At 48.0% G+C, this 17,576-nt stretch overlaps 1 protein-coding gene across 1 annotated transcript in view; it reads right to left on the bottom strand.

Annotated features, from left to right (window-relative positions):
- LOC144607880 (glutamate receptor U1) overlaps nt 1-8,111 on the bottom strand; it is a 29,214-nt gene extending 21,103 nt beyond the window's left edge. The window contains exons 1-2 of the mRNA XM_078424998.1: nt 7,958-8,111; nt 3,203-3,279 (exon numbers count right to left, since the gene is read on the bottom strand). Of these exons, the coding sequence (XP_078281124.1) occupies nt 3,203-3,269 (67 nt within the window). The 5' untranslated portion in view covers nt 3,270-3,279; nt 7,958-8,111. The remainder of the gene's footprint in view (nt 1-3,202; nt 3,280-7,957) is intronic.
- Nucleotides 8,112-17,576: the final 9,465 nt, after the last annotated feature.

Here is a 17,576-nt window from a genome sequence, read left to right as displayed (position 1 = left end):
CTAAATACCCAACCCCTTATTCTTAAACTGTGACCCCTGGTTCTGGACTCCCCCAACATGGGGAACATTTTCCCTGCATCTAGCCTGTCCAATCCTTTAAGAATTTAATATGTTTCTATGAGATCCCCTCTCATCCTTCTAAATTCCAGTGAATACAAGCCCAGTCGACCCATTATTTCATCAAATGTCAAGTTCTATGTTGAAATGCGATTTCTGAGAATGCACTGAATGTGGAGAATAAAGAAATCTTCTGTTGGTTTGCATTGAGCGAGGAGATTCCCCCCCTTCCCACAGCCCTTGGTCAGTGGAGATTGTCCCCCTGACCCCACTATATCCGCAGTGCCAGGCGAGAGTGGATGAAGAGACACCACTCTCAGGCCTGTGAAGCTCAGGAGATAAAAGACTGGGTCCTGAACACTCGTTTGTGTGTGAGCTGTTCATTTGCAAGCATTCCCCAGCGGCACTCTTCAAATCTTTTCCTTCTCGTGCTCTCTCCCTCTCCCACTGCAGAATTGCTCACAATGAAACTGATAAAACAACTCAGACGGAACAAGGGAGGCCTTTTACACCAGTCCAAGAAGGAAGCTCACAATGGAATGAAGAGCAGAAAGGAAGGCAGCATGCTGAGATTCTGAATAATTAATCACCATTCAAGGAAAATAGGCTTTAAAAATAAACAACAGCTTTTTAGTAGCTTCCTCTTTCCTGAATCAGATAATGTTGAGAATCTCTGAGACCTTTTATCTTCATGCATTTCAGAGCAAGACTATGGGTAAGGAATGGCTGGAGATGGAGATTTCAGAAGGGTGGTGTGGTGGGCGAAGTATTTGGTTCAGGTCAGGTAGATAATGACAGTGTGGCCACAATGGGTGCCGGGGATCGACAAGAAAACTCTCAATGGATGGAGCTGTAAACACAACAATAAAATATGCATATCTGAAGCATTCTTTATAGCTCACATTCCATCCGCCTTCCCTCCGCTCCTGGCAGATCCCAAGGGAATGGAATACTACATCGAGGGTTACACGGAAACTCATGTGCTATGATTCACAAAGAGCTTGTGCCACCATAAGACATTGTACCTGACTACATGTGAAGGAAGGGATTGCAGATGCTGGTTTACACGCCGAAGATATAGATACAAAATGCTGGAGTAACTCAGCGGGACAGGAAGCATCTGGGCGCGGGGGAACCACAGTTTGGGGGGGGGGGGGGGGGGGGGGGGGTAAGGAGAGGGGGAGAACAAAAGAGGAGCCGGCGGACTTTGTAACTTTGCCTGTGCCGTTGGTAGCCACTATTTGTGTACATTGGGTGTGCAAGCAAAGAATTTCACTGTGCCTCGTCACACGCGACAATAAAGTATTCCACTCCATCTTTGGAGAGAAGGAATGGGTGACGTTTCGGGTTGAGACCATGTTTACCTGGCCACTCCCTACCTGACCGCAGTCCCTGGCAGTGTCAGTGGAAAGTACTTTGTCTTTGTTCACAGGGCATGGATGTTCCTCACAATGCCAGCGTTTGTTGCGCATCTCCCATCGTCTCTGAACTAACGAGACGGCTCAAACTGCACAAAGTTTGTGTCCTTTCTGAGTCAGACTGGGGAAGATTGGCAGGTCTCTCCCCAGAATGGTTTCTATGACCCTCTAGTTTCACGCTTCCTGTTGTTATAGAGTCGTAGAGCACGGAAACAGGCCCTTCGGCCCAACTCGTCCATGCCGACCAAGATGCCCTATTTAAGATAGTTCCATTTGCCTGCGTTTGGCCCGTATCCCTCTAAACCTTTCCCAACCACGTGTCTTTTAAATGCTGTTACAGTAACTGCCTCAACTACCTCCTCTGGCAGCATGTTCCATAAACCCACCACCCTTGAAGAAGTTGTCCCTCAGGTTGGTATTAAATCTTGCCCCTCTCACCTTAAACGTATGTCCTCTAGTTTTTGATTCCCCAACTCTAGGTAACAGGCTTATTGAGATTGTATTGTTTTATTCACAAAATGCTGGAGTAACTCAGCATCTCAGGAGAGAGGAATGGGTGACGTTTCGGGTCCTGTGAAGTTAAATTCAAGCCATTAAATAAATTAGGAATTGTATTGTTTTAAATTCCTAATTTATTTAATGGCTTGAATTTAACTTCACCAGGTTTCATGCTGGGTCCAATGATAAGTGGTTCAGTGGTTCCACTGAATGAGGTTCTGAACCAGTAACTTGCAATGATTTCCGTGCGTTGTCGCCCGCCTCAAAGCTCAAAGACATGCAAAACAATTGCACCCACCTTGGAGGAAAGGATTGCATTTACGTAGCACCTTTCCCAAAACATCCCGAAGATCTGAAGAAGGGTCTTGACCCGAAACGTCACCCAATCCTTCTCTCGCTGCCTGCCCCACTGAGTTACTCCAGCATTTTGTGTCTATCTTCGGTGTAAACCACCATCTGCAGTAGCTTCCTACACACTTCTCAACTGATACCTACGTCGCTGTTATAAAGCAGGGACTAAGGTCATTAAGGGGTTGGACACGTTAGAGACAGGAAACATGTTCCCAATGTTGGGGGAGTCCAGAACAAGGGGCCACAGTTTAAGAATAAGGGGTAGGCCATTTAGAACTGAGATGAGGAAAAACTTTTTTTCAGTCAGAGAGTTGTGAATCTGTGGAATTCTCTGCCTCAGAAGGCAGTGGAGGCCAATTCTCTGAATGCATTCAAGAGAGAGCTAGATCGAGCTCTTAAGGATAGCGGAGTCAGGGGGTACGGGGAGAAGGCAGGAACGGGGTACTGATTGAGGATGATCAGCCATGATCACATTGAATGGCGGTGCTGGCTCGAAGGGCCGAATGGCCTCCTCCTGCACCTATTGTCTATTGTCTATTGACCCCACCAGTCACTCGGTGCACAGCGCGGTCTGTTGTGGCAATGTGTTAATTGAGAGGCGACACTTTGGCAAGAGGGACACACTTGCTGGTCCCGTCCCACCACCCGGCCTCACCCCCTCCACCCGGCCAGCGAGCGTGACGCAGACGCCTCCGTCGGGTGAGGCCATTCAGCCCTATCAGATGGTACTGGGAATCCCTGACCCTTCCTTGAAGTTGAGCGTGGCAGTTTTAGTTTAGTTTTACTTTGGTTATTAACCCAGATTTCCTACACACTCGTGTTTAGTTTTAACATTTTGAGGTCAGTAATTTCCCATTTGCAAGCGCTTGTCTTCATACCTGCCCTGGCCGTGTAGAGTGTCAGTATGAGAGTCAGGGACAGCAGCGACTTCACGCGGTCCCCCATCGCAATCAGCCTGCAAAAAGACAAAGGCAACCACAGGTGAATTATTACCCCGGCTCAGGGCGGCGTGGGCTTGGCTGGTCAATGGTCTGAAGAAGGGTCTCGACCCGAAACATCACCCATTCCTTCTCTCCGGAGATGCTGCCTGTCCCGCTGAGTTACTCCAGCACTCTGTGTCCATCAAATGGTCATCGTCTGCTCTGATGTGAAGAATTAGCACAAAGCTCAAAAACGTTCCCCTCGCCGCTGGTGTGTGTGTGTGTGTGTGTGTGGGGTGTGTGTGTGTGTGTGTGGGGTGTGTGTGTGTGTGTGTGTGTGTGTGTGTGTGTGTGTGGCAAGTCAGGTCAAGTCAGTGTGTGACAGCGGCGCAGTGGTAGAGTTGCTGCCCTGCAGAGACCCGAGACCCGGGTTCGACCCTGACTACGGGCGCTGTCTGTCCGTTCCCGTGTGCACCGAGGAACTATAGTGTATACCGAAGATAGACACAAAGTGCTGGAGCAACTCAGCGGGTCAGGCAGCATCTCCGGAGAAAAAGGATGGTAAGTTATTTCAGCAATTTGTGTTTTTCGTCTGCACATTCACGTTGTGACCGTGTGGGGTTTCTCCGGGATCTCCGGTTTCCCCCCACCCTCCAAGGACGTGCAGGTTTGTAGGTTAATTGGCTTCTGTAAAGATTGCAAATTATCCCGTGAGTAGGGTAGTGCTAGTGTACTCGCTGATCGGCACGGACTCGGTGGGCCGAAGGGCCTGTTTCCACGCTGTATCTCTAAAGGTCTAAAGACTCCCGACGTTGTGGGACTCCGATTCCGAGTTTCTGCACTGATCCAGATGTGCGGCCACATATGTGGGAACTTCTGCTGAGAATGGTGCAAGATATTTTGAACCGGACAGGGCTTCACCGCTAGGCGGATATCTGCAGAGATAAGACTGCAGATGCTGGCATGGTGGATAGACTGCTGGATAGTCGTGTTAACCAACCGAATAATCCAATGCCTGGGTACTGTGATCGGGGAGAGGATGTTTCCAGAAGTAGGAGAGTCTAGAGCCAGAGGGCACAGCCTCAGTTCAAAAGGAGGAACCTTTAGAATGGAGACGAGGAAGAATTTTTCTTTTAGCCAGAAGGCGGTGAATCTGTGGAATTCATTGCCGCAGACGGCGGTGGAGACCAATTCTCTGAATGCATTCAAGAGAGAGCTAGATAGAGCTCTTAAGGATAGCGTAGTCAGGGGGTACGGGGAGAAGGCAGGAACGGGGTACTGATTGAGAATGATCAGCCATGATCACATTGAATGGCGGTGCTGGCTCGAAGGGCCGAATGGCCTCCTCCTGCACCTATTGTCTATTGTCGATTGTCTAAGTCTGGGTATTTTTAAAGCCACGATTGATAGGTTCTTGATTAGTAAGGATGTCACAAAGGTTTTGGGGAGAAGGTTGAGAGGGTAATGGGTCTGAGAGGGGAAAATGGACCAGCCATGGTCGAATGGCGGAGCAGATTCGGTTGGGTGAATGGCCTGGTTCTGGTCCGATGTCTGTTGGTCTTATTGGAGCGAAGTCCAGTCAGGTGTATAATATCTCGGAGGACAGTTTGATAGTTTGCCTTTAACTTATAAAAAAGGCGTCACCATCGCGACTGTGATACTGCTGATCTCTTCTCCAAGGGCCAGGTGTTTCACCCACACATCCAGTCCTCTCCCCACTGGTCTCACTTTAACCCCTTTATTTTTGCTTTGTATGAATAAATGTCAACTTAGCATATTTAAATTATTGTGCGCGTATGTAAGTTTATCATTAATTTAGTTTGCAATGAATTTAAATTGCACTATGTTCGAAGGAACTACAGATGCTGGTTCAAACCAAAGATAGACACAAAAAGCTGGAGTAACTCAGCGGGACAGGCAGCATCTCTGGAGAGAAGGAATGGGTGACGTTTCGGGTCAAGACCCTTCTTCAGACTCGTGTTTGCAACTCCGCGATGTATTACTTGGAAGATAATGGATTTGAAATTGAGGATATAAATCTAAGGCCAGACTGCTGGCCAGTAGCCCAGGGGTGCACGGTCGGGTCTATCACCTTCTGGAAGAGAAGTTAAATCAGTCTGAAGAAGGGTCTCCACCCGAAACCATCACCTGTTCCTTTGCTCCAGAGATGCTGCCTGACCCGCTGATTTACTCCAGCATTTCGTGTCTATCTTAAATAAGGCGCTGTCTGATCTCTCTAAGATTGGCTCTTCAGAGGTGTCATTTCCCTGGTGTCCTGAAGGATAGTTCGACCAACGTCTTCATAACAAACGATGATAAATTCATTACAAAGGCCATTTGGCCCTTTCTACCTATTCTGGATCTTTGGAAGTGATATCCAATTAGTCCCAGAAGATAGACACAAAATGCTGGAGTAACTCAGCGGGACAGGCAGCATCTCTGGAGACAAGGAATGGGTGACGTTTCGGGTCGAGACCTTTCCTCAGACTGAGAGTGTAAACCGGCTTCTGCGGTCCGTTCCTTCCTGCACATGTCATCCAATTAGTTCTCTTTCCCTTCCCTCTGCACCCCTTTCAGGCAGCACATTCCCTTTCCCGATGACCCAGAACATAAAGCAATCTCCCCTCTCTGCCTTGTGGCACATCACTGCACATATGAGGCGTGATCTAAGGTCACTGATGTTGCTTCTTTGCTGTTTCTCTTCCGCCGAGCGGTTATTGTTTTAGGTTTGGGAACCTGGAACTAATATAAGTTCATAAGTTCTCAAATCAGAATTAGGTCCATTCGGCCCTATCAAGTATACTCCGCCACTTTTGTCCCGCCCCCCTGACATCAGTCTGAAGAAGGGTCTCGACCCGAAACGTCACCCATTCCTTCTCTCCTGAGATGCTGCCTGACCTGCTGAGTTACTCCAGCGTTTGTGAAATAAATACCTTCGATTTGTACCAGCATCTGCAGTCATTTTCTTATACTCCGCCATTCAATCATGGCTGATCTCTCTTTGCCCTCTCAACCCCACTCTCCCGCCTTCTCCCCATAAACCCTGACACCCGTACTAATCAAGAATATGACAATCTCCATCTTAAAAATATTGCCACAGCAGGCTGGGACCTCAGGAGGTCATTTTTCAAAGGGGGTGGCTGTAAAACCATCAATTAATGCCACTGCTCCAGAGTCTGCCATGGTAGATTTTAACCTGACTACTGAAGCGGATTTTGGTTGAGAGTTAAACCAGGTGGAGGGTTTATTCTAACTAAGTCTTGAAGTCTCACACTGGAAAGATTGGACGCAGCCCAGACCGTCACATAAACCACCCTCCCTTCCATTGACTCCATCTACACCTCACTCTGCCTTCGGCAAGGCCAGCAGCATCATCAAGGACTAGTCGCACCCCGGCCACTCTCTCTTCTCCCCTCTCCTAACGGGCAAAAGTGTGAAAACGCACACCTCCAGATTCAGGGACAGTTTCTTCCCAGCTGTTAACAGGCAACTAACTGGACCATCCTACTGCAACTTGAGAGCGGTCCTGAATTACTATCTACCTCATTGGTGACCCTCGGACCATCTTCCATCGGATGTTACTGGCTTTATCTTGCACTATACGTTTTTCCCTTATCACGTATCTGTACGCTGTGAATGGCTTGTAATCATGTATTGTCTTTTCGCTGACTGCTTAGCATGCAACAAAAGCTTTTCACTGTACCTGTACACGCCGAGACCATAAACTAAACTGAACTGAACTAATTAGTCCAACACACAGCAACTCCGTCCAATGTTTGGCGTGTGTGTTCTGCTCTCCTCTCTCCCCTCTGACAGGGCTGAGAAGCCAATTAATCTTGTGGGGCTTGTGTGCCAGAAACCTTCCTCTGGGTAACACTGACAACAGGCTGCCGAAGCCCAACATTTCAATTCCACACATGATTGCAGTAAAATTATTAAGCTAAATTACATCTAGGATTGCAGCGCTCAGTTAATAAAAAAGTAATCATTAGCTGCACTCAGACACAAAAGTGCGCTGATTCCAAAGCTGGGAGAGCTGGAGAGATCCAGATGTTGCTGTTTGGACATGCACACTGCAGGCTGACATCCGCCGACTTCAAAAGTGATTCACCAAAATTTTAGTGAGAGCAAAAAGGCACAAAAATAGATGAGAGGAGGAGGTTGAATAGATTCCAGTTGTCTCTCTTTTCTCTTTTTGTTTTCTCTCTACTTTTATCTTGCACTTTATCTCTCATTTTCCACTCTCTTGCTTTCTCTCTCGCTTTTCTCTCCCCCTTTGCCCCCTCACACCCGCTTTCCCTCCTCCACTCTCTCTGCCCCTTCTCCCTCACCTCACTTTCTCTCTCCCCCTCTTTCCACACGTCTCGTCTTTCTCTCTTCCTGATTCATTTTCCCCTCTCACCCCTTCTCTATCCCCCCTTCTCTATTCCCCTCTCTTCCCCCTCTCCCTACTCTGCCTTTCTTTCTCACTGTCTCTCACTTTCTCACTCTTCCTCCCTTTCTCGCTCCCTCCCTCTCTCGCTTCCCCCTTTTATAATTATCCCTCTCTGTTTTCTCGCTCTGTGAATTCCACAATACTCTGATCTGCCAACATATTAATCCAAAGCAAGGAAGGAGTGAGAGTTTTCCACTTGAACTTCACTAAAGTTCAATGGTGTCCGATGTCCCAGCTCCCAAACAAACTCTGCCTCCCCAGAATCAGCAGCAACTTACTCAGATGTCGAAAGGAAGAGTTTGTGAATTCCTCTTTCATCCCCACGGTATTCTTTTTAAGAGCGGCCGCTGTGCATCACTCTGTCTTCCTGTCTGTGTTGAAGCCGCCCAATCTACAAATGCCTGAGATGTGAACAAAGGGGGTTCAGGGTGAGGGAGGGTCTCTTGTCGGGGAGGAGCCAGTGGAAGAACGTTCTAGCAATGAGAGGACTGTGCATGCACAGAATACTGAATGCTAAATTAGTTTGAGAGCCACTTGTAGATGTCCCCTGCAAGGAAACCTGACTTGGGTTAGATCCTAACTTTGTTTTCCCAAAGCTTGCAAGCACTTTCTCTCTCTCTCTCTCTCCCTCTCCCTCTCCCTCTCCCTCTCCCTCTCCCTCTCCCTCCTCGCCTCTCCCTCTCCCTCTCCCTCTCCCTCCTCCCTCTCCCTCTCCCCTCTCCCTCTCCCTCTCCCTCTCCCTCTCCCTCTCCCTCTCCCTCTCCCTCTCCCTCTCCCTCTCCCTCTCCCTCTCCCTCCCTCCCTTCCTCTCACCTCTCCCTCTCCCTCTCTCCCTCTCCCTCTCTCCCTCTCTCCCTCTCTCCCTCTCTCCCTCTCTCCCTCCTCTCTCTCTCTCTCCCTCTCTTCTCTCTCTCTCTCTCTCTCTTCTCTCTCTTCTCTCTCTCTCTCTCTCTCTCTCTCTCTCTCTCTCTCTCTCTCTCTCTCTCTCTCTCTCTCTCTCTCTCTCTCTCTCCTCTCTCACACACTCCACACTCACTCTCTCTCTCTCTCACACTCACACTCACTCTCACACTCACTCTCATTCGCTCTCCCCCCGCTCTCTCTCCTCCCCTTCCCCACTTCAGTAAAATGTTTTGCATTTCAATATCTTGTCATGGGGATATCTAGAACCAAGAGTTATAAGTTCAGAATAACGGATTGCCCATTAAAAATGGAAGTGAGGAAGATCATCTCAGGGTTGTGACTCCTTGAAATTCTCCACCCCAGAGAGGTGTGGGGGATAGAGTCGTTGAATATATTCCAGGTGCAGGTTGACAGACATTTCCATTGAGCTGAGGGATATGAGGACAGAGGGTGAATGTATGTTGAGGTCCAGAGTGGATCAGTATTAAAGTTCAATTGTCCTCTTGAGCTTGCTCCCCCATTCAACACCCAACAATGAACCGCTCCCTAGTGTCTAGATTCTAGAACTACTCGGAGAACCATCCTCTTGGTGTGAACCTTGTCCATCCACTTCAGAAACAGCTATGTTTCAATTAGATCTCCTTTTTCTAAACTCCATTGACAGTAGCTCAACCTGCCTAACCCCTCCTCGCACGTCATCCCCTTCATCCAGGAGTCTATCCAGTGAACCTCCTCTCTACCTCATGCCCGGGCAATAATGGCCAATATTACCCTCACCTTCGCAAGTACCAGTTGCACCTGCACTTCCACCCTTTCTATTTTATCCACTAGGAATCCCAGATCACTTTGTACTGCAATATTTCACTGAACCACAAGATTTAAATATGAATTTGTTTTCTCTTTCTTCTTTCCAAAGTGAATAACCTCACATTTCACACATCAGTCCATTTGCCATATCCTGTCCACTCACTTCACCTTTCCCCGTGCAAGCTCTGTGTCCTCCTCAGTTCCTGCTAACCCACTGATCTTTTCCATTAATAACTCTACCTAGCTCAATTAACTAGGATAGACATGCTGTCCTGGGCCTCCTCCATTGTCGAGAGTGAGGCCAAACACAAATTGAATGAACAGCACCTCATATTTTGCTTGGGCAGCTTACAACCCAGTGGTATAAATATTGATTTCTCTAACTTCAAGTAGCCCTTGCTTTCCCTCTCTCCGTCCCTCCCCCACCCTAGTTCTCAGACTAGTTTCACTGTCCTCCTGATTAATTTTTCTGTTTGCATGCCTCATTTTCACCTTCCCTTCAGCTAACAATGATCCATTGTACATTTTCCTTGAACAGCATCTACTTTGATCTGTCCTTTTCACACCTTACATGCTCTTTCTATCCCGCCATATCTCCAGTCCCCCTCTCCCCTGACTCTCAGTGCGAAGAAGGGTCTTGAGCGGAAACGTCACCCATTCCTTCTCTCCAGAGGTGCTGTCTGTCCCGCTGAGTTACTCCAACATTTTGTGTCTATCTTCGGTGTAAATCTGCATCTGCAGTTCCTTCCTACATATATTGTTTGGGTTTAATATGCCAGTCATCACCTCAGCATTTCCTCAGCCTATCCAATCTTTCCACATAACTGAGATTTTCCCAGTTTTCTGGCAAATCTTCAGAAGTCCCCTTTGTACCAACCATCTCGATGAGAAATGTTATCCTCAATGACTGTGGTGACCTGTCCCCTGCAAGGAGACCTGACTTGGATTAGATCCTAACTTTGTTTTCCCAGAGCTTGCAAGCACTCTCTCTAGTTCCCCCTGTTGTTCTCCCCCCCTCTCTCTCTCCCTCCCTGTTGTTCTCTTGTTCTCTCTCTCCCATTCTTTCTCTCATTCTTTCTCTCTCGTTCTTTTCATTTTCTGTTCTTTCCCTCTATTGTCCCTCACTTGCTCTTTCCCCCGTTCTTTCATTCTCTCCCTCTCATATACTCTCTCTCTCGCTCTCTCGTCTCCCCCTCACCTTTAATAAGTTATTAATTGTAAATTTCCCCAGTGTGGGACGAATAAAGGAATATTATTATTATTATTATTATTATTATTATTATTATTATTATTATTATTATTATTATTATTATTATTATTATTATTATTATTATTATTATTATTATTATTATTATTATTATTATTATTATTATTATTATTATTATTATTATTATTATTATTATTATTATTATTATTATTATTATTATTATTATTATTATTATTATTATTTCTTGCAGTTCATTATGTTTCCCAATGTCCCAAGTCGCTCCGTGTCAATTTTCTCTTCATAACTGTCCCTGTTCAGCACTTTAGTCTAACCGTAGGTTGTGAGGGGGTTCATCGGGTGTCTTTGAACAGAGTAAACGTGAGCTGGAAACACCAGTCTTCAGTGAGAGAAACAGCAATTCACTTGTGATCCCGCTAAAATCTTCTTAACCAGGAGTTTTGTAAAAACTGTAGACCCAGTGATCTCGGCCCATCTGCACAGTTTGGGGCAACAGTTGCACTGTTTCACCCTGTAACTTACCCTGCAACTCTCATTGAGAATGCCGCCTGTGGGTTAACCGTGTGCTCACACCACAGGGAACAGCGAATACGCGGGTACAAGCACGACGTTAACCATTTCATCCCTGAACCACGCTCATTTAGAAAGGCATTGCTCCTACATCGTGTCCCCCTGAACTGTTCAGTTCAGTCTGGAAAAAGGAGGCAGAGAGAGAGAGACAGAGCAGGGGAAACATTTCAGTATTTTCTAAGCAAGTGTAATGATCTGAGTGGATGGGGATAGGACAATAATTTCCAAAAGAACATTGGTTAATTATTTGAAAAGAACAAATGTGGTTCGAACAGAGGAGGAGGGTGCAATGATTTACCAGCTAGTTCAAAGGTGGTTGGTTGGGCTGCACTTTTTTTGTACAAAAGTAAGTTTATCCGCAGGTACAAAATGACAGTGAAAACACAACTCTGACGAGACAGATTGGTTTCCATGACCCATCACTAGTTTCATGCTTCATGTTGTTATAAAGTCATACAGCACGGAATGAGGCCCTTCAGCCCAACTCATCCATGCCAACCAAGATGCCCCATCTGATTGCTCAATCTGCCCATGTTTGGCCCATATCCCTCTTGTCTTGTGTGTTGGAAGGAACTGCAGATGCTGGTTTAAACCGAAGACAGACATAAAAAACTGGAGTAACTCAGCGGGTCAGGCAGCATCTCTGAGGAATAGGTGATGTTTCGGGTTGACCTTTCCTATCCGTGTGCCTGTCCAAATGTCTTAAGTGTCTTTGAAATATTGCTATGGTACCTTCCTTAACTAGTCAAGTCAAGTCAAGTTTATTTGTCACACACACATAAATGTGCAGTGAAATGAAAGATTACCCACAGTCCAACAACAAGAACAATAAAAGCAATAAAAGAGCAATAAAAATAAGCAATAACACACACACAATCAAACAAAAAGAAACATCCATCACAGTGAGTCTCCTCCAGTCACCTTCTCACTGTGATGGAAGGCCAGAATGTCCTTTCTCTTCCCTGCCGTCTTCTCCCGCGGTCAGGCTGTTGTAGTTACCATCTTTCCCCTTTCACCTTTAATTTATCTTCTCTGGTCTTGATACCCCTACTCTGAGTAAAAGACTTTGGATTCACCCTTTTGATGACCCTATCCATCTGTGATGTCACTTTGACCACCCTATCTACCTGACGCTACTTTCAAAGACTCCTAGATTCCTCTGCTCTACAACACTCCCCTTCGCCCTGCCGTTCACTGTGAAGGACCTGCCCTGGTTTGACATCTCAAAATGCAACACCTTGCATTTATCTGCATTAAACTCCATTAACCATTCCTCGGCTGTCCGGCCCAGCTGATTAACATCCTGATGTAATTTTTGATAACCATCTTTGCTATCTAAGATACCACCCACTTCAGTCCCATCTGCAAAGTTACTAATCATGCCTTGTACATTCCCATCCAAATCTTTGGTATAAACCACAATCAGCAATGATCCCTGAGGCACACCACTAGTCACAGGCCTCCAGTCTGAAAAAACAACCTTGCACCATCATCCTCTGTTTCCTTCCATGAAGCCAATTCTGTATCCAGTTGGCTAGCTCTCCCTAGATCATAGAAACATAGAGATTAGGTGCAGGAGGAGGCCATTCGGCCCTTTGAGCCAGCGCCGCCATTCATTGTGATCATGGCTGATCGTCCCCAGTCAATAACCCGTGCCTGCCTTCTCCCCATATCCCTTATTCCACTAGCCCCGAGAGCTCTATCTAGCTCTCTCTTAAATCCATCCAGTGATTTGGCTTCCACTGCCCTCTGTGGTAGAGAATTCCACAAATTCACAACTCTCTGGGTGAAAAAGTTTCTTCTCACCTCAGTTTTAAATGGCCTCCCTTTATTCTAAGACTGTGGCCCCTGGTTCTGGACTCGCCCAACATTGGGAACATTTTTCCTGCATCTAGCTTGTCCAGTCCTTTTATAATTGTATCTGTCTCTATAAGACCCCCTCACATCCTCCTAAACTCCCATGCGATCTAACCTGGGAACGAGGACTGTGGTGGGAAGCTGGGGTGAGAACAATCTGGAAGAATTCAAGAATTCCAGAAATTCCCCATCAGGTTAAAAGGTTTAAGATTTAACAACCAATAAGTGAGCCGACAACTCTTCTCACTCAGAATAGGTTCACTGCCGTAAGAATCCCACAGCTGCTTAATCCCCTTCCTCCTGCACCTGTCTGCCTTTGTAACCGCATCTTGCACTTTTCCCTCCTTCCCTTAGTCCTCTCCCCACTCCCTTCACGAACCCCCTCTCCACCTTTCTCTGCTCGTTTCGGCTAAGCTTTGGATCAACGACCCGAGGTGCCTGCACCCCGGCCCTTAGTCTGTTGGAGCCTCTCTGGACTGTTCCTCTGCAGTGAAAGCGAGTTGTTATTTGGGAGTAGCAACTCGCTGGGTTGCCGAGGAAATGCACAGAAAGTGCTGGAGTAACTCAAGGGGTCAGGCAGCATGGTGTGGAAAGGAACTGCAGATGCTGGCGTGTAGGGAAGATAGACATGGAGTGCTGGAGTAACTCAGCGGGTCAGGCAGCATCCCTGGAGAACATGGACCATTCAATGGTGCTTTACTGTCTGTCAACCGCGCACTGCACAGTGAAATGCCTTTTGCAGAGATCACACGAGTCGCCAGATTTTGGAGCCATTTACAAAAAGTCCAGGGTCCGGTCTGCTCTCTGGGTGCACTGGATTCTTCAGCCTGATTGCAGGCATTGTTTTTGGGAGGGTGGGTGTCCTGACATCCCCCAGCTACTCCTGAGGCTGCCTAACACACACCACACCCAGCCCACCTCTTGTGACTTCATGTCCTCTCCCCAGTTTCCACCAAGAACGTACAGCGAAGAAAGCGTGGCATCTTCACATCGTGGACATGTTGCATGCGGATGACTCTGGATCGGAATAACTGCGATCATTCAGCGCTCTCAAGCATTCTAAACAGAGGGTTATTGTGCTGGGCTCCCCGCTGAGAAGTCTATTGAAGACTCGTTAATGAGTGCACAAAGACTATCAAGCCACGCTGTGACAATTTCACACGCTGAACTGATCCCCACACCGCGCCAAGGTTTGGTAAACACAGGTGACCGGGGATCTCTCTGTCACACGTTGAGCGCCTGTCTTTGCAGCCTGACCCTCATCCTCCCCGGCAGGAGCCGGCAACAGTTCACCCCAATTAGAGGCAGCCCTTCCCCCAGCGAGGCCTGGCGGATACTCAGCTCTCTCAGCCCCTGCTTGTAAATCTGTCAGGAGCTTGATGGCCTCCCGCTGGCAGGCCGTGTGGAAGAATGTCACTGCTTGTTTGTGCGAGATGGGCGCACAATGGCCACAAACAGGGTTCAGAGACTTCAGTAGCTGGCAATCGCCGCAAACACATCAATCGTGTCAAAGGCACTGACGGAAAATAATGGTCGCTGGTCGAACCAGACCCCGAGCTCAGATATCGTGAGCCTCAAAGGAAGGGCGACTCTGATCCGGACAGCCCTTTGCGTTGGGGAGCTGGTCCTGTGGAATCCAGCTCTGGGCACCAGTTACTGGGATATCCCCCCCCCCCCACCACCTCTCCACCCCCCCCCCTACCCCACCCCCTCCCTGTCGTCAGTGAGTCAATAGACAATAGACAATAGGTGCAGGAGGAGGCCATTCGGCCCTTCGAGCCAGCACCGCCATTCAATGTGATCATGGCTGATCATTCTCAATCAGTACCCCGTTCCTGCCTTCTCCCTATACCCCCTGACTCCGCTATCCTTAAGAGCTATATCCAGCTCTCTCTTGAATGCATTCAGAGAATTGGCCTCCACTGCCTTCTGAGGCAGAGAATTCCACAGATTCACAACTTTCTGAAAAAGTTTTTCCTCAGTGGAACCTGTGCTCTCAGCCTCCCCTGTTTATCAGCAGAAACTCTGGTTCACTGCTGCTGGCTGTGGGTTTAGGTTCACATGTACGAAGCTAGGATCAGAATTAGGCCATTCGGCCCATCAAGTCCACTCAGCCATTCAACCATGGTTGATCCATCTCCACTTCCTCACCCCAATCTCCTGCCTTCTCCCCATAGCCCCTGACACCCGTACTAATCAAGATTCTATCTATCTCTGCCTTAAAAATATCAATTGACGCCCTCTAAATCCTTCTGGCAAAGAATTCCACAGATTCACCATCCTCTGACTAAAGAAATTCCTCCTCATCTCCTTCCTAAAGGGATGTCTTTTAATTCTGAGGCTATGACCTCTAGTCCTAGACTCTCCCACTAGTGGAAACATCCTCTCCACATCCACTCTATCCTAGCCTTTTACTGCTCGGTGAGTTTAATTGAGGAATGGGTGACGTTTTGGGTCGAAGCTGCCCAAACGAAATATGAGATGCTGTACCTCCAATTGGCATTTAGCCTCACTCTGACAATGGAGGAGACCGAGGACAGAAAGGTCTGTGTAAGAATGGGAAGGAGAATTAAAGTGTCCAGCAACCGGGAGATCAGGTTGGTTCATGCGGGCTGAGTGAAGGTGTTCCGCGAAACGATCGCCCAGTCTGCGTTTGGTCACGCATATGTAGAAGCGTCCACATCTTGAACAACGGATTCAGTAGATGAGGTTGGAGGAGGTGCAAGTGAACCTCCACAAAACCTGAAAGGACTGTCGGGGTCCCTGGACAGAGTCGAGGGAGGAGGTATAGAGACAGGTGTTGCATCTCCTGCGGTTGCAGGGGAAGGTACCTGGGGAGGGGGTGGTTTGGGTGGAAAGGGATGAGTTAACCAGGGAGTTGTGGAGAGAACGGTCTCTGCAGAAGGTGGAAAGGGGTGGAGATGGGAAAATGTGACTAGTGATGGGGTCCCGTTGGAGGTGGGGGAAATTTCAGAGGATTATGTGTTGTATGCAATGGCCGATGAGGTGGAAGGTAAGGACCAGGAGGACTCTGTCTCTGTTGTGACTAGGGGGAGGGAGAGCAAGGGCAGAGCTGCGAGGTACCCAGGAGTCACAAGTGAGGGCCTCATCTATGATGGGAGAGGGGAACCCCCGTTCCCTAAAGAATGAGGACATGTCGGATGTTTTAGTATGGAACACCTCATCTTGGGCGCAGATGCGGCGTAGACGGAGGAATTGGGAGTAGGGGATAGAATCTTTGCAGGAAGCAGGGTGGCAACCAACCTGATCTCCCGGTTAACAACAGCAAAGGTTAAAGCAAGGCCTCCATTCAATGTCCTTTATCTCTCCACATCAACGTCTGTATCTCTCGTTTCCCTCATCCCTAACCAGTCTGAAGAAGGGTCTTGATCCGAAACGCCACCCATTCCTTCTCTCCAGAAATGCTGCCTATAGTTCTCCGCATTGTAGCGCATCAGTTCCAGAGACAAGGTCCAATGTCTGCAATGGGGTAGAGATTCAAACGACAACACAGAGATGCTAGCAGGATCCACACTCTTGATCCCGTGGCACTGTGAAGGTGAGTCTTTACCAGACATGGCACCTTCACGATAGACATTGAGCAACTTTTCTATCTGCCCTCTCAGTGCGCTGTCGAAGGTTTCTCGGCACTGTTGAACGAGCCGAGCAAATGAACCAAGGTAGCAACATGCCAACATTCACACCATGACCCATCACACTGGGGGCAGCTCATCGCAACTACCGCCTGGGAAATGTGCCGGTCCATGTCAAATCCTAAACGTTATTGTGCAGCAGTATAAGAAGATAACTGCAGATGCTGGTACAAATCGAAGGTATTTATTCACAAAATGCTGGAGTAACTCAGCAGGTCAGGCAGCATCTCGGGAGAGAAGGAATGGGTGACGTTTTGGGTCGAGACCGTTCTTCAGACTGATGTCAGGGGGGCGGGACAAAGGAAGGATATAGGTGGAGCAGTTCCGCCCCTCCCCCCCCCCCCCCCCCCCCCCCCCCCCATATCTCCCAATCTCCAGCGCAAGTTCACACAGGTTGTCCAGGCAGCAGGTGCCGGGCCTAGTGGACTTGCGACTCAGGGGTTGGTCAAGGAATCTCAAAGCTGAGACCTCAAGTCCCACAGTGACAGCTCGCGGAATTGAATTCAGCAAATCAGCCAGTGGATGGCTCCAAATAGACCAGGAGATCGTGGGATTGTGGTCAAATCAGAGCCAGTGTCTTTACCCAGAGTTTCCAGCTGGTGCCTCAGGCCGCGAGATTAACAACAGCAAAGGTTAAACCAAGGCCTCCATGCAAAGCAACAGAAATATCCTTAAAATAAACACAATATGGTGGACTAACTCAGTGGGTTCGGCAGCATCTCTGGAGAGAAGGCATAGGTGACGTTTCGGGTCGGAACCCTCCTTCATCAGCATCTTCATCGGACCTTCATCAGTCTGAAGAAGGGTTCCAACCCGAAAGATCACCTATTCCTTCTCTCCAGAGATGATGCCTGACCTGCCGAGTTACTCCAGCATTTCGTG

The sequence above is a fragment of the Rhinoraja longicauda genome, chromosome 30 (genome assembly GCF_053455715.1).
Source record: "Rhinoraja longicauda isolate Sanriku21f chromosome 30, sRhiLon1.1, whole genome shotgun sequence".
Lineage (NCBI taxonomy): Eukaryota > Metazoa > Chordata > Chondrichthyes > Rajiformes > Arhynchobatidae > Rhinoraja > Rhinoraja longicauda.
The sequence above is the reverse complement of the archived record's forward strand: the minus strand, read 5'-3'. Positions and strand labels throughout refer to the sequence as shown.